General features: G+C 42.1%; 2 protein-coding genes across 4 annotated transcripts in view; one reads left to right on the forward strand and one right to left on the reverse strand.

Moving 5' to 3' along the window:
* The window catches only part of VBP1 (VHL binding protein 1), a 42,378-nt gene extending 40,409 nt beyond the window's left edge, over nt 1–1,969 (forward strand). For all 3 annotated transcript variants that reach the window (XM_073641105.1, XM_073641104.1, XM_073641103.1), the window contains exons 5-6: nt 62–200; nt 1,571–1,969. In XM_073641105.1, coding sequence (XP_073497206.1) covers nt 62–200; nt 1,571–1,641 — 210 coding nt within the window. In that variant the 3' untranslated portion in view covers nt 1,642–1,969. The remainder of the gene's footprint in view (nt 1–61; nt 201–1,570) is intronic.
* Nucleotides 1,970–8,608: 6,639 nt separating this feature from the next.
* RAB39B (RAB39B, member RAS oncogene family) overlaps nt 8,609–24,378 on the reverse strand; it is a 29,074-nt gene continuing 13,304 nt past the window's right edge. Inside the window, exon 2 of the mRNA XM_073641102.1 lies at nt 8,609–13,126. Within this exon, the coding sequence (XP_073497203.1) occupies nt 12,700–13,126 (427 nt within the window). The 3' untranslated portion in view covers nt 8,609–12,699. The remainder of the gene's footprint in view (nt 13,127–24,378) is intronic.

The following is a 24,378-nucleotide window of genomic DNA, read 5'->3' on the forward strand; positions in this document are numbered from 1 at the left end:
TCCAAACTCAATGTCTTGATCTTCTTAGGAGGTCCATTGTAACCTTCTCTTTGATTCCTAGGCCAATGTAATGCTTGAGTATGATATTGATGACGCTCAGGCTTTACTAGAAAAGAATTTGTCTGCAGCCACAAGAAGTCTTGAATCGACAGAAGAAGATCTAGACTTCCTACGGGACCAGTTCACCACCACTGAAGTCAGTATCCTTTTCAAGGTGTTGCCATGCGTCGTTTTGCAAATTTGCATCACACTTTACTGGTCCAATAGAAAACAAAACACCAATGTGTCTACAATGGCTGGGCCTCTAGCTCAGTGATCGGCTGCAGTGGTGATGTGCCCTGTCAAAGTGACATCATCACTGTAACCAAACCACTGAGTTTTGAGCAGCATTCGGGCACGGGACCCAGAGAGGAGCGAGTACCCATTTTGTCTGTTATTTCAAGTACAGAAGAGCAGTTATTTTCCTTTAAAATGGAAGACCTTTCTTTTTTTTTTTTTTTTTTTTTAAGCCATTGTATCAAATTATATAATTTATCAGAAATAAGCATTTTTTTTTCTTCCATTACGAATGTTATGTGCAATATATTATTTTGGTTATGCAAATACCTTTTAAAGAAGGAAGGGGAAAAAAATACAGTACTGAGCAAAAGTTTTAGGCAGGTGTGTAAAGAGTGCTGCAAAGTAAGAATGCTTTCAAAAATAGAGGCAGTGTTAATAGTTTTATTTTTAGCAATTAGGAAACCTAAATCAAGTCAATATTCGCTGTGGCCGCACTTTGCCATCAAAACAGCACGGATTCTCCCATAGTACAACATCAGCTCACCACAAACTGCAGCCAATGCCAGTGTGATTCCAGCAATGGTGCTCAGATGTCTTGGAGCCAGTGTCCCCGACAAGTAAGAGAAGAAGCAAGAGGTTAATCCAGCACCAAAAATATATATAAAAAATCCAATTTATTTCAGTCCATTAAAGGGAACCGGTCATGTCCTATCTACACTGCCCAGATAACGTTGTTAGTGATGTAATGTGCATCACTAACGAGCTTTTTTTCATTAAAATAGGTGCAGATATAATCATTTTATATACTCATATCCTACCTGCTCGTTCGGTCATAGGGGTGTGATCCTGGTATTCGGTCATAGGGGTGTGATCCTGGTATTTGATTACTGCTCCCGGCAAGCGCTGATATTAGTGGGGCGCTTGTGCAGTATGACGTGGCCAGCCGCGGCTCCCCGCACGTGTGCAGTGAGGCTGTGTAGTTCCCAGCTTAAAATAGGTGAGTGCATTGAAAATCTAAGGAATGGAGTTCCAAAAAATAGAAACCTTGCGTGTTTGGACAGTAGTACTCATGGGTATAGAGTTTTCCTAATTGATTAAAAATATAAACTATTAAAACTTCTATTTTTTTATAGCATTCGCACTTTGCAACATTCTTTCATACCTGCCTAAATCTTTTGCACAGCACTGTCTGTGTGTATAGAGGTTTGAGTGGTTATACCGCTCCTGGAGTGTAAATTAGGTGATCGGTAAACATTTGAAATAAATCATTTTTCTTTAACCCACCTTTCAGATATGGCTAGGGTTTATAACTGGGATGTAAAACGAAGAAACAAGGACGGCGTCTCTAAAAGTAAAGCATAGCGGTGCCTCTTTTAAATATTTCCAGACACAGATTGTTTTAGATAAAGTCCAAGTTTTCCTTTGAGCACTTGGGATGGACATTTAGTTGTGGACCTGCCCTCCTCTCCCTTAAAGCAGGCACTCTTTTCTTATCTATTTATTCCTATAGTCCCATTACATGCATGCCCCTTGTTTTATGCCGATCTAACACTGGCAGGAGAGGCATTATTGGCTGCTCATATGCCCTCCTAATGCGTAATAAAATGTACATAATCTGCAGAAAAATATCCACACGTCTTGTATACTAAACACTTGGAGAGTGCTAATAAAATAAATCCACTAAGTGCCATCTGGTTTTCTCGACTGTAATCCTTTTCTTACAACACAGGCCTTTTATGATGGGATTCACTTTCTAGTGTGATGTTACCAAAAAAAAACAGATTTAATTTGGATGTGGGAAGCAAACTGTTATAAATAAATGTTGGGACAATCTGATTTCATTTGTTTCATATTTTCATCCCTATTTGATGTAATCCATAAATGTCATGTTCACAAGCACAGAAATATGGCTGACGTGTGTATACTTCTCGTACAGAAGCACTGTCATGTGTTGGCTGAATACAAGACTTGCAATTCTGTATGCTTTGTAAGTATCCAAAAGGAACCGGTCATTAGATAAAGGCTATGTGCCCACGTTGCGGAAATGAAGCAGAAATTTTCTGCTTCATTTCCGCATGTCCTCTCCCGGAAAAACGCATGCGGAATTCCGCACTCGTTTATTGCGCGTTTTCGACATGCGGAATTGCCTTGCGTTTTTTCATGCATTAAATAAGGCAATTCCGCATGCGGAAACGTAAAATTAATGAACATGCTGCGGATTTTTGAACGCAGCATAAACGCTGTGGAAAAATCCGCAGCATGGGCATGGACATTGCGGATTCTCATTGGGGACCATGGGGTGCGGATTACCAAGCGTTTTACAAGCGTTTCCACTGCGGAAATTCTGCATCAAAAACGCTTGTAATCCGCAACGTGGGCACGCAGCCTCATGCTGTACGATGGGAGCCAGATATGTTTTAGGAAGAGTCCTGTTACATCCTGCCCCTCTTGCTTGACCTCTCTCTCAGGGGGGTCCATCAGAAAAGACCTGTCAATTATCTGGGGCAGGAAGAAGTCTCTTGGACAGCTTCGGACATATACTGTCTCTCCCTAAGGCCACGGCCCCACTATCAGTACTGGGTCAATATTTGGTCAGTATTTTTTTTCCAAGGAGTGGGTGATAAATGCAGAATTGGTGACTTGTTTCTATTATACCTTTTTGTTCCTCACCTGGTTTTGGCTCCCACTCCTGAGAAAAAATACTGATAGACTGGCATTGTAAAAAGACTTCTGGCTCACACAGAGTGATGCGGAGAGTCAGAAGAGGAGCAGAATGGCGCTGGATACTGGAGAAAGCAGTAGGTGAGCATATTAACATACTCACTACATTATATACACAGATTTATTAAAAAAATAGTCATCGGAGGGCTTCTTTAATGTATTTAGATCTATTAGTCATGTCTTTAAACTTTATCAGAAAATGGTAAAAAGATCCTGTTACAAACATACATACTGTGTGATTAATTGTTATTATACTTTGTAGATAATCTAGTTCATTACCCACAATGTAACTATTTAGGCACTTTCCTACACCCTTCATGCATTTTAGTTGTTTGGACCTTAAATTTTTTTTAATCAACCAAAGAAGCATACTGGAGTTTAGACCTGAGAAACTCCACAAGTCTACAGTAAAATTCAATGTAACTTCCCTGACTAAAGTCACCAATGGCCTACTAACTGCCCGATCTAAGCGACACTACTCTGTCCTCCTCCTCCTGGCCCTGTCATCTGCCTTCGACACAGCGGACCACTCCCTCTTACAGACTCTCTCATCTATCGGCATCACAGACTTGGCCCTATCCTGGATCTCCTCATACTTAACAGACCGGACATTCAGTGTCTCCCACTCACACACCACCTCTTCATCTCGCCCCCTATCTGTCGGTGTCCCCCAAGGTTCAGTCCTAGGACCCCTGCTCTTCTTCATCTACCCCTTCAGCCTGGGACAGCTCATAGTCTCACGGCTTTCATTATCACCTCTATGCTGATGACACACAGATCTAACTCTCTGGACCCGATATCACCTCCTTACTAACCAGAATCCCACAATGTCTGTCCGCTATTTCATGCTTCTCTGCTGGATTTCTAAAACTTAACATGGACAAAACAGAATTCATCAACTTTCCGCCATCTCATCACCCCCCACTGACCTATCTATCAACGTCAATGGCTGCCCACTCTCCCCAGTCCCTCAGACTCGTTGTCTTGGGGTAACCCTGGACTCTGAACTCTCCTTCAAACCACATATCCAAGCCCTTTCCACTTCCTGCCGACTCGAACTCAGAAATATCTCCTGGAGCCGCACATTCCTCAACCATGAATCTGCAAAAACACTAATGTACGCCCTCCTTATCTCCCTCCTTGACTACTGCAACCTTCTGCTCTGTGGCCTCCCTTCCAACACTCTCGCACCCCTCCAATCCATCCTAAACTCTGCTGCCCGAATAATCTACCTGTCCCCCCGCTATTCCTCGGCCTCTCCTCTGTAAATCTCTTCACTGGCTCCCCATTGCCCAGAGACTCCAGTTCAAGACCCTAACCATGGCATACAAAGCCATCCACAACCTGTCTCCTCCATATATCTCCGACCTAGTCTCCCGTTACATACCCGCACGCAACCTCCGATCCTCACAAGATCTCCTTCTCTACTCCCCTCTTATCTCCTCCTCCCACAATCGCATACAAGATTTCTCCCGTGCTTCCCCCCTACTCTGGAACTGTCTACCCCAACATATCAGGCTCTCGCCTACCGTGGAGACCTTCAAAAAGAGCCTGAAGACCCACCTCTTACGACAAGCCTACAACCTGCAGTAACCACAGCTCCACCATACCGCTGCACGACCAGCTCTACCCTCACCTACTGTATCCTCACCCTTCCCTTGTAGACTGTGAGCCCTCATGGGCAGGGTCCTCGCTCCTCCTGTACCAGTCGCCATCACATTGTGTTCAAGATTATTGTAATTGTTCTTGTATGTATACCCCTTTTTCACATGTAAAGTGCCATGGAATAAAGGGCGCTATAATAATAATAATGTAACATGTTAGTATTTCTTCTACTTAGTTGATCATGTAGACCTGATTATATCCATGGATTTACCTTAAATGTCTATACCAAGTCCACGAGGACAAACAAAAATGGCCTCATTTACAAATATAAAGGTTTAAGCTGCAACACTTTAAATTATTCAACCCCCATTGCGAATTAGGTTTATTAGCAAAAGTTACTAACTTTCTGCTGTTTGCAATGAAGCAAGAATAATATAATATATAGCACAACACAACTTTTACTGATTTTTATATATTACAAATGCCACTGTGTAGGGAGAATATCAAGTCACCTTCCTTTCAAGAGGATCTGTTTGATTCTCTTTAAAAGAGGTATGTCAGTAGGATCACCCCCCCCTCCCTTCCCCACCACCCAAGCAGTCTATATGGACATGTAGAAAGTTGAGTAAAGTGATACCTTGATATTTGCGATCCGATGTTTTATTCCAAAGAAATCAATGTTTTCTTATATTTTAATAGCTCATTTAAATATTATGGGCAGGGCTTAGATCTTCCTCTAGGGGTGGGGTACATCTTCCCCTGTATGACATTGACCAATCATAAGCAGGCAGCAACATCGAGGAGAGAAGTATACTCTCCACAGTGGATTACAGCAGGTTTCTTAGTGTGACACTTGTAATGACTGACTAATCACACAGCTCTGCAGTGAGAGCAGACTTAGTGCCAGGAGCTTTCATCATGGCAGCCATTGTGTGGGAAGGGGCAGTACAGCAGAGCTGAGCATTGTTTCATTACAAACACTTCTACCAGCTCTCCTTTAACAGTGCTGTTAGCCCAGCAATACTGCCGCTCCCCTCCCCCCACACTGGCTGCCAAGAGGAAGAAATGTTAGTAATCCCACTCCTTTCTGCTCTACCCCAGGCACTATAATCACACACAGCTCTGCAAGATCAGTGAGAGCAGACAGTCTGTCATTACATGTCTCACTAAGAAACCTGCTCTAATCTATTGTTAGGCGTGTTCTTCTTTCCTCTGTAATTTTGCTGTGTGCTTGATCAACATCATACAGATACACACCACTAGAGACACTCTCAGGAAGATCTGTGTCCCGCCCATAGCTCTTAACAGCACATATACAGGAAGAAAAATCTGGATTTCTCTGGTATATCATTTTTATCAACTTCCTATGACCTACATGCCCATACAGACAGCTTCGGAGGGTTGATCCTACTGACAGATTCCCTTTTAAAAGTTTGTTCTCTGCATGAAATAACAAAGCTGGAACACTGCTTCTTATGTTCATATTATTCTGTTCTTATACTATTCCTCCTCTAAATTTATTAAGAAATTTTGGGATGTGTTGCTACATGATTTACTACGAATAGTGCCAGATGAATCCTACGACTCATTTCTCAATGTTTTCACAAATATTCAGTAGGAAGGACTTAAAGTTATGTAGGAAGATACTCCAGCATCTTTAGTATTTACTAAAAAAGACAAATCGTAGTGACAGGTTCTCTTTAAGTAGTGTTATGTTACAGTAAACCGATAGATCAGTGGCACAGTTTACTGTTTGTGTGGCCCAAGCACTTAGTAGTCGAAATGGTAGACTAGACCGTGCTTCAGTGGTATACTCACTGGCTAAAGCTAACCATACACATTAAATAGCTGTCAGCCGGACTATTAGTCACCTGACTTCTATCTCTCCCGAGTTCCCCATACACACGCCGAAGTTAACCAAACACTCCTGTGTTTTCTATGAAAGAGCAGCTACAGAGTCATTTGTTCTCCAGGGAGATAAGCTGCTGCCAAAGGATCTGGTGATCCTTATGTCCACCAACGACCTGTAGGCCGACGTGCACATTAGATGGTTGTCCGACTTCTACCCCATGTGTAGGGCATCCTTGAATAATAACCAAGTCAATAGTAAATGTGAAAATAAGAAACTTTGTAATATATCTTATCACTCTCACAGTGAATACACTACCCCATTACTGAGACGGAAGATGAGCGTTGGCGCTGAACATTCTGTGGAGAACTGTAGGGCTAAGTTCCCACCATGAGCTTTTGGGTGAGTTTCTATGTTGCAGATTTTCTGCAGCATTTCTGTTCTGCACCTATTATTATGTAAGAGGTTACTTGCATTTTTTTAAAAAATACGCAGCGTCAAAAACTCATTGTGGGAACTTAGCCTGTGGTTGCAGGAGACCTTGCTGCAGAGCCTGTGGTTGCAGGAGACCTTGCTGCAGAGCCTGTGGTTGCAGGAGACCTTGCTGCAGAGCCTGTGGTTGCAGGAGACCTTGCTGCAGAATGTCTGCAGCGCCTCCCCCTCCTCCATAGAATTTTAAAAGCACCAACTACCATCTCTTATCTCAGTAATATGAAAATCTGTCTTCACTGAATAGACTTTACCCATGAATTGGGTCCAGTAGTATAAAGAAGCAGATTTCTCTGATAAAATATATTTCAAAGTTTCTTATTTTCATGTGTATTATTAATGTCTGTAATGAAAAAGACTGTTGCTCTTTAACAAAAGCTGCTGCAAGCCGAGAAGCTTCCGAAAATACTAAAAAGGTAAATTAAACATTTTTAACCCCAGTGTTAACCTACCAGTAGAAAGTTGCTTCAGGATGGCTTTCATTCATATGGATTGGATGTATCTTGTCAGTTGGAGTATTCACATTTGTATACTGTATTAAATCAATATTACAGGCAAGTGTCTGTATACACTAATCTGGCCCTGAGAACTGGAACTTGCCAAAATCAATGCTGCGAGTGCAAGGCTCCGGTTACATTGCACGATGTGCAGCACGATATAAGACAAACAACTGCAGACATGTTGGCTAATAACCTATTTGCACAGACAGACCCCACTACAGCTTAATACTGAACAATATAGGCGCATTGGCTTCTATTGTTTTTAGCAGCACAGGTCCCATTCACACAAGCCAATGCGCTGCCGAGAACGATGATCTTTTGTGTAAATCAAAAGATCACCCGACCGAGTGTTTTGCTCGTTTGTTAGATAATTGACATTGTTTAGGCTGCACAATTAACTTTGAAATTAATTAATTTGAAATGAGCGTTCCCAGGATCCGAGTCCTGTCCGATTATGTATTTCTTTTTATGGACCCATAGACTTGCATTGCTAAGTTGAAATGTGACTCAAAATCGGATAGGTCTGTGTTTTCAAGTTCTGGTACAGATCACTAGATCTACAAAAATATATTGTCATTTGGGCAGCACTATACGGGTATGAGTTCTATCCGTGAAAAACACAGATGGCACTCGTACATGAAAAGCTGTTGTCTGAATGAGCAGATCCTTTCCTGAAGCCAGTTCCAGGCAGGTGTATTATCAGGCCAAGTCTCGGGCCAACAATGGGTCTAAAGACACCCCCAACTGATGAGTACCCCATAATATGCTCATCTGAAAAGCATCCCATTAATGTTCTGTTAGGGGCTATGTTCCCACTATGAGCTTTTTGGTGAGTTTTTGATTCTGCAGATGTTATGCAGCATTTGGGATACTTGCATGTTTTAAAAAATACGCAGCGTCAAAAACTCATTGTAGGAACATAATGGTCTAACGGGATGAACAAAAAATAAATCCTACAATGTAGGGCAATGATTAAACTGGACACTGATTCCAATTCATTATCACCATTTCTCCAGTTTTCTGGACTAATTTGCTCTTTTTTAGTGGCTTTAGTGTATGCTCCTTATTTTCGGCACCATTTTAGGTTGTTTTTCTTTTTTCTGGACAATTTTGCTTATTGAACAGTTTCAGACAGATTCATATTGGGACATGAAATACACACAGAGACTTGTTACGAGTTTTATCATTTCACATATTACCAGTAGTTTGTTCTAGGTACAAGCATGTTTTGTCATTCACATACAGCTAGATAGCATATGTTCACATTTACAGTGCAAAAAACAGAAAGCAAGGTAGTGTACATTTTTATATCCTGGAGATTCTGAGGAACGCAAAACCAACATGCAGATCTGACATTTTTAGAATGTAAGCTCTTTATAGAAAGGTGTAGAACTTGTCCTATTATTATTTCTAGAAAATAACTAAGAAAGATGGAAATCCTTATATTTATTCTCATAAGACGCATTAAAAGGGACGAGATATGTGTTCAGAAACATTAGTCTATTAAGAAGATATATATATATTAAAACTCCCGTTTTAATAATTAGTCCAAAGCAATTAATCATGTTGTCTCTGAGATTACAGGGGTCGTCACTCCGGGACAACACTTGTCCACGTGTCCTACTATTGCACATGGACATACGAATTTCCCGGCTTGGAGAACCACTAACAAGACGACTCAGGTTGTCAATGACTTACATGGTTGACTATTCAGCCGAATGGCCACCACATTATACCTGCAGCAAAGTGGCAAGTCTACATGGGCCCATATTAAAGGAGGTGTCTGACAACACCTATGGGACACAATTAGTTAATATGGTCCATGTGAGCGGTTCGGAGGCCTTTGCCAATGTAACTGGGTTTCTGTTACAGGATCCAATCCTGTTTATGCCACAAAACAAGATACCCATATAGAGCGATCATACAGCTATACGACTTAAGCTTATAAGAAATGTAGTATTAACTGCGATGGGTGCTTTAGTCACTGCCACATCAACGTGTTGCCCCTAAATAGTAGACTAGCTTCCTAATGAAAATCATTTTATAGGGATCTAGGTAAAGTCGTTTGGCACCATGTAGTCATAATGACATTTTTAAAGATCTGTCAACACACTGACTGTTCAAACCAAGCACAGTGCTTGGTGCACCCTTGGCGTAGGCGTGCACCTACTTGTTTTTCAGCAATCTCTACCCTTTTCCAGCTCCTGCCACAGCTGTCAATCAAGGCAGATGGAAAACAAGTAGGTGGGAAAGTGCACATAACTTTTTGGCCCTGCCCTGATGCACCGGGCGCCCGTGCTTGGTTTGAACAGTCATTTTGTGCTGACAGATTTCCTTTAAACACATGAGCCTGTAAAATGAACATGAAAGTCTAATCTTCTTCAAATTGGCTTCATCTAGGGCCAGTGCTTCAAATCTCTCCATGCCTTTACACAGGCACACACCATGAGTGAAAATTAAGTACAGAGGCCGTGTGTGACCTGATGAGTTTTAAATTTTCTAACAAAGGGTAAACAGAATAAGGGTGTATTCACACTGCTTTTGTTTAGAAAAATACCCAAAAGCAAGACGGATGTTGGCTAGAAGAACAGCATGAAAATATAAACTGCACTACAAACACTAAGTTTTTTTTTTTGAAGCGAGCGTGTCAGCAGAAAATGACTGTTCAAACCAAGCACAGGCACTTGGTGCACCCTTTGTGTGGCTAAACAGTTCAGTGCACCCTCCCACCTACTTGTTTTCCATCCATCTCTGCCTCCCATCTTTCTTGATTGACAGCTTTGGCTTTACAGGAGCCAGAGGAGGGCAAAGATAGGCGGAAAATAAGTACGGTAGGTGAGAAGGTGCACATAACTGTTTGGCCATGCCAAGGCTGCACTGAGCTCGGTTTGAACAGTCATTTCATGCTGAGACTTCCTTTATGTAACTTTTTTTGTTTTTAATGTATTTTCTACAGACTGCTGTATAAGGGGAGAGGGGGCGAAGGCTGGACAAAAAAAGGCATGAAACCTGGCATTTTTTATAATCACAGAAAAAATGGCAGGGAAAAAGTGTGTAAACGCCGCGCCGTAAGGAAAACGAAAAAGGCCTCTTCTGATGGGAATTAGAACAGTACTGCTCATTAACATGTTCTTATCCAGTCTGATCTACCAAAATGGGGTTGGATTCTACAAGAGCGGAGAAGGTGAACAATTCATGAAGGAAATGGCATCTGTTCAAGGTTATGTGAGATTATAGAGGAGGGAACATATATCTCATGGGAAAAGGAGCCCTAAAACAGCTGGTTCCAATTTTTAACCACAATTTATATTTGTGTGAATTAAAAACATAATTTAGGACTACTGCCGATAAGAATGGGTACAGTACTGAATTTAGAATAATTGTGCCCCATATTAAAATCCACTAGAAGCCCCTACAACCATTGGGTACTGAACTGGCTCTCCACTGGGATGACAGAGGCTTAGTGTGGTTAGAAGGGGCCCGCTAACGATCAGCAATCAAAATGTCAACGTTTTGCAATACTATTAAAAGCGTTGTATGGGATTAACTTATTTCTCTGTAGGCATGTAGAAATTATCATTATTCTCTCAGCTCTAGCACCTCCTCTCTGCCGCTGCTCCTAGTCTTTGTTGACAGGCTGCAGTGGTGATGTCCTGACTACATCACACTTGACTACTGCAGCCAATCACTGGGCTTAGCATTGATGCTGATGCAGACAGTACGAGCAGCTGAGCTCTGTTATTGGCTGCGGTTGTCATATATGCTGTAATTACGATATTACTGCTGCAGCCTGTCTAGAAGAACCTGGGCAGATGCGGAGATGAGGCCAGACCTGGGGAGGGTGAGTATAACTGTGTTTTACTTTGCAAGCCTATAGGGAAATAAAAATGACTCCTGGACAACCCCTTGAAGCATAAGGTTACTTTGTAACCAAAGACTGGGTTTGGGATCCATAAAGTTTTCCAGAATTTAAAGTTAAAAAAACCCTAAAACCTGTTGTCTTTTGGATGCAGCTTAGCCCTTTTTTTACGTCAGGGAGCTGAGCTGTCCATGTATATGAAAGAAAAGAACCAGGTTTTCTAATCCTGGACTACCCCTTTAAGCCATGAAGAAGATCTAATTCCTGGTTGTTGGATCACAGACATTTGGGTTTATTATAGCGTGTAAATGTATAATTCTATACTATACAGCCAGCAATGTTTTATGCTTCTATCTAATGTTCCTGCGTGAAATGAACATGTGAAAGTATTGAACAATACCTGGTCTCAAGGCAGTATTGGTATTTTAAGCAAACACTGTGAGAAAAGGCCAAAAAGTTAATTTGCTCCTTAATCTTGTTACCTTGTAATCTGAATCTAGGTTGTATTGCCATAACAGTAAATGGGAATTTAATCTATTGCTTAGATTACTTTATTTTCTTTTGAAATAGTGCAAATTATGATAATATTTGGTCTAATTACACATTTTAATCTACAAAGTAAGAACTATTTAGCGCTCAGTCACCAACATTGTACCTAATTAAGAGTAACGCAATAGAATCTCAGGTTCCATTTGTGAAAGTTTCAGTGTTTTACTTGTTTTTATTAGTAGTATACTCTTACATTTTCTCATTTCAATCAGGACGAGCAGCCATTTTACTAAACTCCCAACTTACTTGTAGGCTGGCGCCATCGAATAGCTCGGAAATGCCGCTGGTTCTTAATAAATTGGTAGCCATAGTATTTTTTTGGTTGCCCCTGCCGGCTGTGAGTAACGAACGCTTTTAAGACCACTGAACTAGTTAAGGTCACAACAAAATTATTATTATTTTTTTCATTAGAAGCCATAAAATAACTTTCCATGTTTCCGGTAAATAAAAGGGTTGCCTCTTCTAGAACTATATATAATGACCATTACACTGTGGTATTAACTCACGGCATAAAACTACCAACATTAAACTACACAGAATTTATCAAATGAATTAGGATGTATCTGAAATTCTTGGTATCATTGATTTATGAATCCCAACTCCTAAACATAGACATGCACACTTGGCCCTTGCCAGAGATGTAAGAGCTTCCTTAAGTTTGACATGTGGTTACGGATTTTACAAACTATTATTTTTTATTTATTTTTTTTTTTCTTCCTCGGTCCAACCTCCCTTCGCTCTATAGTACCATCAGCAATTTCAGGGAACCCTTTATCTCACAGATTGGTTTACGGCTGTTATTTTGTTAAGAGTTCACAATGGCGACCTTGATATTAACTTCTACTGCTTTAGCAAAGGCACCGCCTGTCTGATTTAATTACCTCTTCGGAGGAGTGCACTACATTTGGGACAAACCCGCTTTTTACCCCCTCCCAGCCTTCCTGGATATTTATCTCTCCCTTTCTAACAAGCTCATATATATCGCGAGTCAGATCGGTGAAGGCTTTCTCTACGTTGATGGCATCTCGGGCTGAGGTTTCTATATATCTCATGCCATAGGCAGTGGCCAGTTTCTCAGCCTCGTGTCTTGTCACTTGCCGCTGTGTATCTAGGTCACATTTGTGGCCCACGAGGACAAAAACAATCTGGTAGGGCTGCACGTGAGCTTTAGCCTCTTCCAACCATTCGTGGACATTCTGGAAGGAGCGGCGGTTGGTGATGTCAAACAGCAGGAGCCCTCCAACAGAATTTCTGTAGTAGGCACGTGTGATGGACCTGAAAGTACAGAGAACACCGGTTTAATAAAAAATAAATCGTACATTGTTAGATCCTGTAGATTTAGCAATTGTGAAAATGTTATATTGAAAATGGTGGGTGGGCACAATGCAAAATATTATTATTTCTTTAATATACAATTCTTAGTGGGTTTGTTCCTTTTCAATTAAGTTTCTACCCCGGTTGCAGCTTGTTAGAAAACAACAAACTGCAGTGTACTCACCTTCCCCTGGTCCACAGGTGAGGTTCTGCCACTGCTTCCAGTACCTGGCATTGGCAGAGTCGCTGACATCACTCTGATAGTGTGGCAGCCAATCAGCAGCTCAGCTAGTGTAGACGCAACGCCTCCTTCAGATCCGATGAGCTCAGTGATAGGCGGCCGTGCTGTCGAGGTGACATCAGCGCTGCGCCGGAAGCATCAGCAGACACTCACCAGTGGACCCAGGGAAGGGGAGTACAGCACAGTCTGTTTTATAACTGCAGCCAAGATACAAACTTAATTTGAAAGGGAACAACCCCTTCCTTTAACGTTATCACTTCTAGCACAAGACTTGACAAGAAGCATGACACAAGGAGAGTAGTCTATCCATACAGACATTATTGAATTAATTTTGCTATTAAGCAATCCCACCTCAAGTTGCTTGTTGCAGCCCACTGTATATTTTCACATCATTTTCAATTGTGGGAAAGATCATCAGATGCATTATACTAAGGGATGTGGATGTCATATTTGGTGGGAAGGGGTCCTAGTATGGAGAATGACTAGAAATCTAGGTTTCGGCTTTGAACTTATCGCAACTGAAAAATTACTTTGTCACCCATCTATCTGAATAGACACTATGTACTAGAAAATCTCCCCAAATGGAAAATGGGTGGCCACCCCAGACCATATCGCCATTATAATCAGTTGGGTATGAATGTCTTTAGGCTGGGTAGATGGAATATCTTTGATGATGTTGTCAGATGAAAATTAATCTATACAGTATACTGCCAAATGTAAGAAAACAGCCTACTAAAATCCACAGTGTCCCTTCTATATAATGTGAATATCCTCCAGCTACACTGTCTTTTACAAATGCACTTCTTGGGGAGTAAGGAGTCATTTTGTAAGCAGTCACACCAAGTCCATGAACAACCCGGAATAGACCAATACAGCACAACCTTTAATTGTCAGTGAATACAAGAAAAGTTGCATTATACCATATCATAGAAACACGCTTCTTTCTCCACTTATGAGCCACTTCTCTTCATCCATCTACCTGTTGAATTTATTTAAAGGGAATCTGTCACCCTCTGGGAGATATCAGACCTCTACTATGGGCATACAGGTTATAGAAAAGTAACTCTATACTTGCTTGTATGGCCCATGGTAGAGGTCTGATTGCAGAGAAAAGTAGTTTTATCTTTTTAGTTTTCAACAGGCTTGGCTTCCGGGGGACGCCAAGCAATGCCTGCCTATCTGATTGTTATTCCCCTAAATCGCCGCCTATCAGCCTAGTTACCATTTTCCCTCCCTCTCCCTCACGTTACAGGGCGCTGTGACATGTGCCTTCCTTCCTCACCTCCCGGCTCATGCGCAGAGCGCGGCTCGTATAGACGGCACTTTGTTTCCTCCAGGCCGTGTTTGTATGAGCACAGTGCCGCAGAAAACCTTCTTGTTATGCGCTGGGAGTCACTGGAGCGGAAGTCGCAGGGACTCCCCGGCGCCTGCGCAATAGAGCACCTCGCTCATACAAAACCTATAAGAGCCGCGCTTTGCGCATGCGCCGGGACGTGCGGGGGAGGGATGGAAAATGGTAACTAGGCTGATAAGCGGCGATTTAGGGGAGTAATAATCAGATAGGCGGGCATTGCTTGGCGTCCCCCGCACGCCAAGCCTGTTGAAAACCAGGTATGTATAGATTTACTTTTCTATCACCTGTGTGCCCATATTAGCAGTCTGATAACTCCCAGGGTGTGACAGATTCCCTTTAAAAACTACAAAAATCTGTCTTAGTCAAAGCAAAATGGACTACCAACCTTCAGCTGCCTATTGAAGTCTCTGGAGAGGGAAGAAGGACAGGACCGTAGTGAGAGAAGAGCCGATCTGTGTTGCAATTTTTTCTCAGAATTGTTTACTTCACTCCGGTGATGGATTCACAGCTACACTACTCAGTACTGCTGTATAATGTCCACCATTACTCAGTCTTGCTCGATAATGTCCACCATGCTGCTACAACTAATTTAAGACTACTTGCAGCAACAGACTGTCTCAGACCCTATTTGTTTGTTTAACCCCTTTACTGCCGAAGGCTGTTTGCACGTTAATGACCGGGCCAATTTTTACAATTCTGACCAGTGTCAATTTATGAGGTAATTACTCTGGAACGCTTCAACGGATCCCCCTGATTCTGAGATTGTTGGTAAAATTTATTTGATATGACTTGCGTTTATTTATGAAAAAATCCGAAATTTGGCAAAAATGTCGCAATTTTCATGCCCTTAAAACAGAGATATGTCATACAAAATAGTTAATAAATAAGATTTCAAACACGTCTACTTTACATCAGCACAATTTTGTAACCAAATTTTTTTTGTTAGGAAGTGATTTCTCATTTTTCCGACAAACTTTACAAAACCATTTTTTAAAGGGAACACGTCACACTTGAAGTGACTTTGAGGGGCCTTTATGACAGAAAATACCCAAGAGTGACACCATTCTAAAAACTGCACCCCTCAAGGTGCTCAAAGCCACATTCAAGAAGTTTATTAACCCTTCAGGTGCTTCATGGGAATTTTTGGAATGTGGAAGAAAACAATGAACATTTAACTTTTTTCACAAAAATATTAATTTAGAACCAGTTTTTTTTTTTTTTTTTTGCAAGGATAACAGGAAAAAATAGACCCCAAAATTTGTTGTGCAATTTCTCCTGAGTAAGCCAATACCCCATATGTGGGGGAAAACTACTGTTTGGGCGCACGGCATGGCTCAGAAAGGAAGGAGTGCCATTTGCCTTTTTGAATGTAACATTTGCGTGAATAATTAACGAATGCCATGTAGCGATTGGGGAGCCCTTGATGTGTCAACAGTAGAAACTCCAAGTGACCCCATTTTGCAAAAGAGACCCCTTAAGGAACTTATCTAGATGTGTGGTAAGCACCTTGAACCCCCAGGTGCTTCACAGAAGCTTATAACATTTTTTTTTCCCACAAAAATGTTCATCAGCCCCAAATTTTGCGTTTTCATAAAAGGTAACAGGAAAAATTGCACCATACGGCGAGACTTGGGAGGGACGGAGCGCTGTTTTCCTCCTGGAGTGCAGATTTTCCTAGAATAGTATGCAGACTCCATATACAGAGACCCTAAGTGCTAGAGCAGAATTCCCCCCCTCAAGTGACCCTATTTTGGAAATTATACCCCTTTGGGAATTTATCTACAGGTGTGGTGAGGACTTTAACTACATGGGTGTTTTCCAAAAACAAGCAGCGGTGGATGATGCTGAGTGAGAATTGCAAACTGCCGTTGTAGTGACCCGTACGTTATGCCCAGTTCGTGCTTCTGGAGACCTGCACCCGTAAATTAGGTGGGCTCTCATCGCTACAGAAATACCAAACATGTGGCAAACTGCGGTTTAGGCACACTGGGGCTCAGAAGGGAGGTGGGTATTTGGATTTGGGAGCACAGAATTTGCTGAATTTCTTTTTTTTGGGGGGGGGGGGGCAAGGGCCATTTCGATTTTCCAGAGCCTTTGTGCTACTAGTAACGTGGACGCCCCCTATATGTCCGTTAACAGATGACGGACCTGAGTGGGGACTAGCTTTTTTTGTGGATTGAGTCGAAGCTTTTATTTTGATCCAAAATGTTATGTAAAATGTTCCCATTTATCCTGTGCTCTACGCTGAGCACGGATATCGGGATTTCAATTTAAATCTCCGAGTGATGTAATTCAGATGAAACCCCCGAGGGATCCATTCACTATAGTGAGGAAGCAGAGTTACTTTGGACTCCGTCTGGCCTATATTTAGCAGTGTCCTTTTTTCCCCAGAGGTTCACAAAACTGTGGCCGACAGCACTTTTATGCAACCTAATAAAAAGACGAACACCGTGCCTCTATCTGCCTCATTACAGGGAATCTTCTGCCGGGGTTTCCATGTGAATCACATATTTCAGAGATTTACACGGAAACCCTGGGGTAAGCGCTCAGCACAGAGCGCAGGATAAATATGAGTTGAGCCATACTGCGATTTTTGGAAGGCAGAATAAACAAAAGCAATTCAGGAAGTTTTTTTTTTTTTTTTTTTTACACCGTTCTGCGTGTGGCAAAATTGATAAGGTAGCTTTGTTCTTCGGGAAAGTACAATTACAGCAATACTACATTTATATCGTGTTCTTAAGTTTTGGTGCTTTTACACAATACAAAATATTTTATAGAAAAAATATTTTTTTTGCATCACTATTCTGAGAGCTATAACTTATTTTTAGGCAGATTTGCGGGACAAGATGACGTTTTCAGCGGTACCATTTTTATTTACATTCGTCTTTTTGATTGCATTTTATTCCATTTTTTGTTCAGCGGTATGATAAAGCACCGTTTTTTTGCTTAGTTTTTTTTTCTTTTACTGTGTTCACTAAAGGGGTTAACTAGTGGGAAAGTTTTTTAGGTCAGGTCGTTATGGATGCGGTGATATCAAATATGTGTACTTATTGCTTTTTTTTTTTCATAATATTTATTTATGGGTACAATATATTATTTATATATATATATATATATATATATATATTTTTTTTTTTTTTTTTTCAATGATGACATCGGTTCGCCATGGCAACAAATGGGACCCCGCGAGGTCCTTGCTTTAAGAATAATTTGCTGCAATAATTTTAAAGGACCTTCCATCTACCTCTAACATTGTCATTGGTGCTGATGTGCACTATGACCACTGGGTCCTCACCAGCCCCTCCCAGTAATCTGTCAACCCGATCAGCGATGTGATGAACTCAGGCACCAGGAAGCCATATAGCGTTTAGGGATAATACTGGCATAATTATAGTGATTATTAGGAGTCTGATAAAACGCTGCTTTTAGTGTTAAATCATGATGGTTTCATCTGAGAACCCTAATAGAAAAATAAAACTATCAATAGAGCTGTGTGAGGGCTCGTTTGCGTAACGAGCTGTAGTTTCCATTGATAGTATTATTGGTTCAACAAGAAAGTTTGATCGCTTTTTTATTGCATTTTCTTTGGGAAATGTGACCAAAAAAATTTGGAGTCTTGTTTTTTTTTCTCTTTACAGTGTTTTCTGGTGAAATTTTTTCTTATTTTAACAGATCAGACTTTTACTTACGAAGCATTACGATTATTTATTTTTTAATGGAAGAAAATAGGGCTATTTGAATTTTTAGGTTCTTAAACTTTAGAAAACATTTTTTTTACTTTTTTAGTAATTTAAGTAACTTGAATTTGTGATTGTCTGATCGCTTGTTCTATAGACTGTATTATTATATTATTGCAATATATAGACAAAAATGACATTCTCCTATATAGCCCCAACATAGCATGTCCCAGTCTGGTCTGTTTTATAGACCAGGCTAGTTCAGGTCATCAGCCAGCCGCCGTTGTGTTCCTTGCTGTGCACACAGAGCCCGTCACATCTACAATGTGCGGACACGACTGGCTCTTCTGGTCAAACTTGTCCACGGTGGTCTTCTGCAGTTTCCTGCTCCAGGATGTGACTCCAGGGCAAAGAAGACACTTGTTCTTCATCTCCTGACAGCCGATCATAGATGTGCTCATAAAGCGGAGTCTGTGATTGGCTGACGTGATGGGACCCCAGTGTATGCCTCTCCTGACTCCGTACAGTGGCTGTGGGTAATGTACACCCAGAGCCACTAAGTACTAGTGTCTCTTCCTCCCTCACAATTCCCTCTCTGCTCCTTCTGCACGGCCCGCAGAGAGGAGGGTGTCCTGTGTGCCAAGGATAGAAGCCTTTACACTCTTCTCATGACAATACTGGCAAGGGGAGTAACAGCCCTCCTCTTACTCCCCTCCCGCGGATCGAGCAGAGAGGAGCATGAAGGCTTCTATGGACGGTACACAGGACACCCTCCTCCCTTCCCCCTGCAGACCGTGCAGAAGGAGCAGAGAGGGAATCACATGGCCCAGCGTCAACAACTCCTTCCCTGCAATACCCTGTGTTTCCAGTATCTTAGAGTCAGCAGCAGTATCAACACAGAGGATGGAGGCCTCTTCCAGCATCTTTTGCAGAGTGCAGCAGAGCAGCTTCCCCCTGTCGGCATATGACTCATGTATGGCCCCCTTCCTCTCCTCTTAGTGTTGATGCTGCCCCTGGCTGTAGGATAGACAAGATGTTTCAGCAACTGATCGGCCACAGCTGCATTGGCAGTATGTCCGCCACTGATGCACGCATGTCGAACAGCAGTATGCACCCTTAAACGGCTGCTCAAGGATTGCATACATGTGACAAGATGTACACTGGATGGCATTGTCAATCATGGAGCACATTTTCCTAATGAGAATTACACAAAGAAATATTAACAAGCAAATACAAATAGTGATTCAGTACAAATCACTTTCTTCTAAACTCCTTGAATCTAAACTCACCGAATCACAAAGTCACACACTTAAGCCAAACCACACTTAGGCTGTGTGCCCACGATGCGATTTTTAAGCATTCCCACAGCGGCAAAAACGCTGCAGAAAAGCTTAAAAAACACTTGGTAGAAGGCCTGCCATGTTCCCCAATGATAATCCGCATGTGCTGTGCACATGCTGCGGAAATTTCCGCTGCGGATTATCATTGCGGAAAAAAACACAGCACTATCAATTATTTTGCGGAAGCGCTGCGTTTTCACCGCCACTGACTTGCATTAGATCGCATGGATTACGCTTCACTAGATAAGCACATGCGGAATACATGCGTTCAATGTGCGGATGGTACCCGGGTTTGGAGAAAAGGAGACTCACCTCCGGACTCGGGTACCATAGAACCTGTAAAAAAAGAATAAAATAAAAAATAAAAATGTTATACCTACCTTCTGATGGCCCGCGGTGCGCTCGTCCTCCCATGCCGGCAGATCGCGATGGACTGAAGGACCTGCGCTGACGTAATAGTCATGTGACGGGTCACGCGACGCTGACGTCGGCAGGTCCTTCAGTGTACCGCGATCTGCCGGCAGCCAGGACGGAGCGAAGCAAGACACCGGGGGCCATCGGAAGGCAAGTATAGATTTATTTTTTTATTTTTTACCATTCTTTCGGTCACACTATATAAATCCTGGCCGGTTGCATGGATTTATATAGTGTGATCAAGTTGTCAAGCACTTTCCAAGTGATGCTAAAATCGCTTGGAAAGTGCTTGTCAATCCGCATGCGGAAATGCATGTGAAGAACGCTTCTCATCCGCATGTCCCTGGCAGGAAAAACGCATGTACAATCCGCATGTACAATCCGCATGCGTTTTTTTCTGCCAGGGAGATGCAGAAACGCTCAGGAAAAATCTGGAGCATTTCTGCATCGTGGGCACATAGCCTTAGGAACAAATCACTCGTAAGCCCTTTCACACTCGCTATAAACAGATGATTTAAATATCATTGTTTTTTCCTTGGCTGCAATACAACCTGCAACTCATTGCAATATCTTCAATGTAGCACCAAGCTGATAATGTACCTGGAATGAAGACTAGACGGGTCCAGCTACCGTACATTATACCACCACACACCATAATCGAGGAAATAAGACTGTGTGATGCTTCCTCATGACGACCTCTTCATGTACAGTCATGGCCAAAAGTTTTGAGAATGACACCAAAATTATATTTTCACATGACCTGCTGGCCTCTGGTTTTTATTAGTGTTTGTCTGATGTTTATATCACATACAGAAATATAATTGCCATCACATTATGAGTACCAATAGGTTATATTGACAGTTAGAATGAGTTAATGTAGCAAGTCAATATTTGCAGCATTGCCCCTTCTTCTTCAAGACCTCTGTAATTCTCCCTGGCATGCTCTCAATCAACTTTTGGACCAAATCCTGACTGATAGCAGTCCATTCTTGCATAATCAATGCTTGCATTTTGCCAGAATTTGTTGGTTTTTGTTTGTCCACCCGTCTCTTGATGATTGACCACAAGTTCTCAATGAGATTAAGATCTGGGGAGTTTCCAGGCCATGGACCCAAAATCTCTATGTTTTGTTCCTTGAGCCATTTAGTTATCACCTTTGCTTTATGACAAGGTGCTCCATCATGCTGGAAAAGGCATTGTTGGGCGCCAAACTGCTCTTGGACGGTTGGGAGAAGTTGCTCTTGGAGGACATTCTGGTACCATTCTTTATTCATGGCTGTGTTTTTAGGCAAGACTGTGAGTGAGCCGATTTCCTTGGCTGAGAAGCAACCCCACACATGAATTATTTCAGGATGCTTTACAGTTGGCATGAGACAAGACTGGTGGTAGCGCTCACCTCTTCTTCTCCGAATAAGCTGTTTTCCCGATGTCCCAAACAATCAAAAAGGGGATTCATCAGAGAAAATGACTTTTCCCCAGTCCTCAGCAGTCCACTCCCTGTACCTTTTGCAGAATATCAGTCGGTCCCTGATGTTTTTTCTAGAGAGAAGTGGCTTCTTTGCTGCCCTCCTTGAAACCAGCCCTTGCTCAAAGAGTCTCCGCCTCACAGTGCGTGCAGAAGCACTCACACCAGCCTGCTGCCATTCCTGAGCAAGCTCGGCACTGCTGGTAGTCCGATCCCACAGCTAAAACAGTTTTAAGATACGGTCCTGGCGCTTGCTGGTCTTTCTTGGGCGCCCTGGAGCCTTTTTGACAACAATGGAAGCTCTCTCCTTGAAATTCTTGATGATGCGATAGATTGTTGACTGAGGTGCAATCTTTGTAGCTGCGATACTCTTCCCTGTTAGGCCATTTTTGTGCAGTGCAATGATGGCTGCACGTGTTTCTTTAGAGATAACCATGGTTAACTGAAGAGAAACAATGATACCAAGAACCAGCCTCCTTTTAAAGTGTCCAGTGATGTCATTCTTACTTAATCATGACTGATTGATCTCCAGCCCTGTCCTCATCAACACCCACACCTGTGTTAATGGATCAATTACTAAAACGATGTTAGCTGCTCCTTTTAAGGCAGGACTGCAACGATGTTGAAATGTGTTTTGGGGGTTAAAGTTAATTTTCTGGGCAAATATTGACTTTGCAAGTACAGTAATTGCTGTTAAGCTGATCACTCTTTGACATTCAGGAGTATATGCAAATTGCCATTACAAAAAATGAAGCAGTAAACTTTGGAAAAATTACTATTTGTCTCATTCTCAATACTTTTGGCCATGACTGTAAATACCAATATGGTCTCCAGACCATTCTCCTGCTATCATTGCATCCAAGATAAAAGCAAAGCTGAAAAGAATAGACCTCCATTCCAGCCTCTTTAGTAGTTTAAGGCTATGTGCCCACGATGCAGAAATGCTCAGGATTTTTTCCTGAGCGTTTCTGCATCTCCCTGGCAGAAAAAACGCATGCGGATTGTACATGCGGATTGTACATGCGGATTGTACATGCGTTTTCCTGCCAGGGACATGCGGAAATGGAGCGTTATTCACTGACATTTCCGCATGCGGGTTGACAAGCGCTTTCCAAGCGATTAGCATCACTTGGAAAGTGCTTGTGACAACTAGGTCACACTATATAAATCCATGCAAACAGCATGGATCTATATAGTGTGACCCGAGAGAGTGGTAAAAATAAAAAAATAAAATGTATACTTACCCTCCGATGGCCCCCGGTGTCCCGCTCACTCCGTTCTCCCTTGCCGGCAACAGTGAATTGAAAAGACCTGCCGACGTCAGCGTCGCGTGACCCGTCACATGACTCTGACACCAGCGCAGGTCCTTCAACTCACTGCAAAGTGCCGGGAAGCAAGAAGGAGCGGTGCGCAGGCCGACAGAAGGTAAGTATACATTTATTTTTTATTTTATTATTTTTTTACAGATTTTTTAATGGTACCTGGGTGTGGATGAGACTCTCCTCTCCTCTACACCCGGGTACCACCCGCACATTACAATGCTTGGATTACGCATCTACATATACAGTGATGCGTAATCCATGCGGTCTAATGCAAGTCAATGGCGGCGGAGATGCAGCACTTCCGCAAAATAATTGGTAGTGCTGCGTTTTTTTCCGCAATGATAATCCGCAGCGGAAATTTCCGCAGCATGGGCACAGCACATGCGGATTATCATTGGGTAACATTGCTGCCCTTCTACCATGCGTTTTTAATGCGTTTCCACAGCTGCAAAAATGCTGCGGAAACGCATTAAAAACGCATCGTGGGCACACAGCCTTACACTGCACCATGACAGCCTTTCAGAGCAGTGCCGTGAGGTGGATGGATCACCTGTAGCTGAACGTCTGGCTCATAGCTCAATGTAAGCAAACACTTTCTCATGGTTTGCGTAAATGCCGTTAGGCTTGGTATATAAGGTTTAATTTCACTTGCAGTCCAAAATGAATCATTACGCGGCATTCTTCTAATCTGAGAAGACCACGTGGGCAACGCCATGAACATGCCTTCACAAGGGAATGTCACACTTGTCCTACACATAGGATTATGGTGTGGGGTGGCATAATGTACTGTAGCCAGACCCCACTAGCAGCTCAGCGTTACAATAATATGGTCGTGGAACCATGAGTTGTTTTTCAACATGACAAAGCCAGGCCTCATATTGCTTGTGCTACTGTGAGCAGCCCTGTCTAAACGAGCTACCATGGCCTGAACCATCTCCAGACTTGTCTCCCATCGAGCAGATCTGGGACGTCATTGGTCAGCAATTGCAAAAGAGCTGCCTGCAGCAGGTCTTGATGATTCTCATGGTAGAAAATTCTTCAAACATTAATAACCTCATTGATAGCAGCCAAGGTGTGTAAGTACAGAGATTTCTGCATGTGTTGCTCATACTAGAAACTGAATAAATAGAAATGTTTAGAAATTTATTTTTCATCATTCACATATCAGCAACATGCCTATCCATCCTGTGATTTCCATAATGTCACGATTTTTCCTTGATTTTGTAGTTTCAATGTTGAGGAGTATAAGTAACTGTTCACAATACCAGTAATTTTGACCAGGGGTGCCCAAACTTTTTTTTTTTTTTTTTTTTTTTTTTTTTTTTACATGCCACTGTATATTGTGACAAAGTACTGGAGGGAAGATGTGTAGCACTGAGATCGTAAGCTCCAGTAATTAA

Source organism: Phyllobates terribilis, unplaced genomic scaffold (assembly GCF_046119375.1).
Source record: "Phyllobates terribilis strain yellow unplaced genomic scaffold, ASM4611937v1 Scaffold_7__3_contigs__length_470593459, whole genome shotgun sequence".
Classification (NCBI taxonomy): Eukaryota; Metazoa; Chordata; class Amphibia; order Anura; family Dendrobatidae; genus Phyllobates; species Phyllobates terribilis.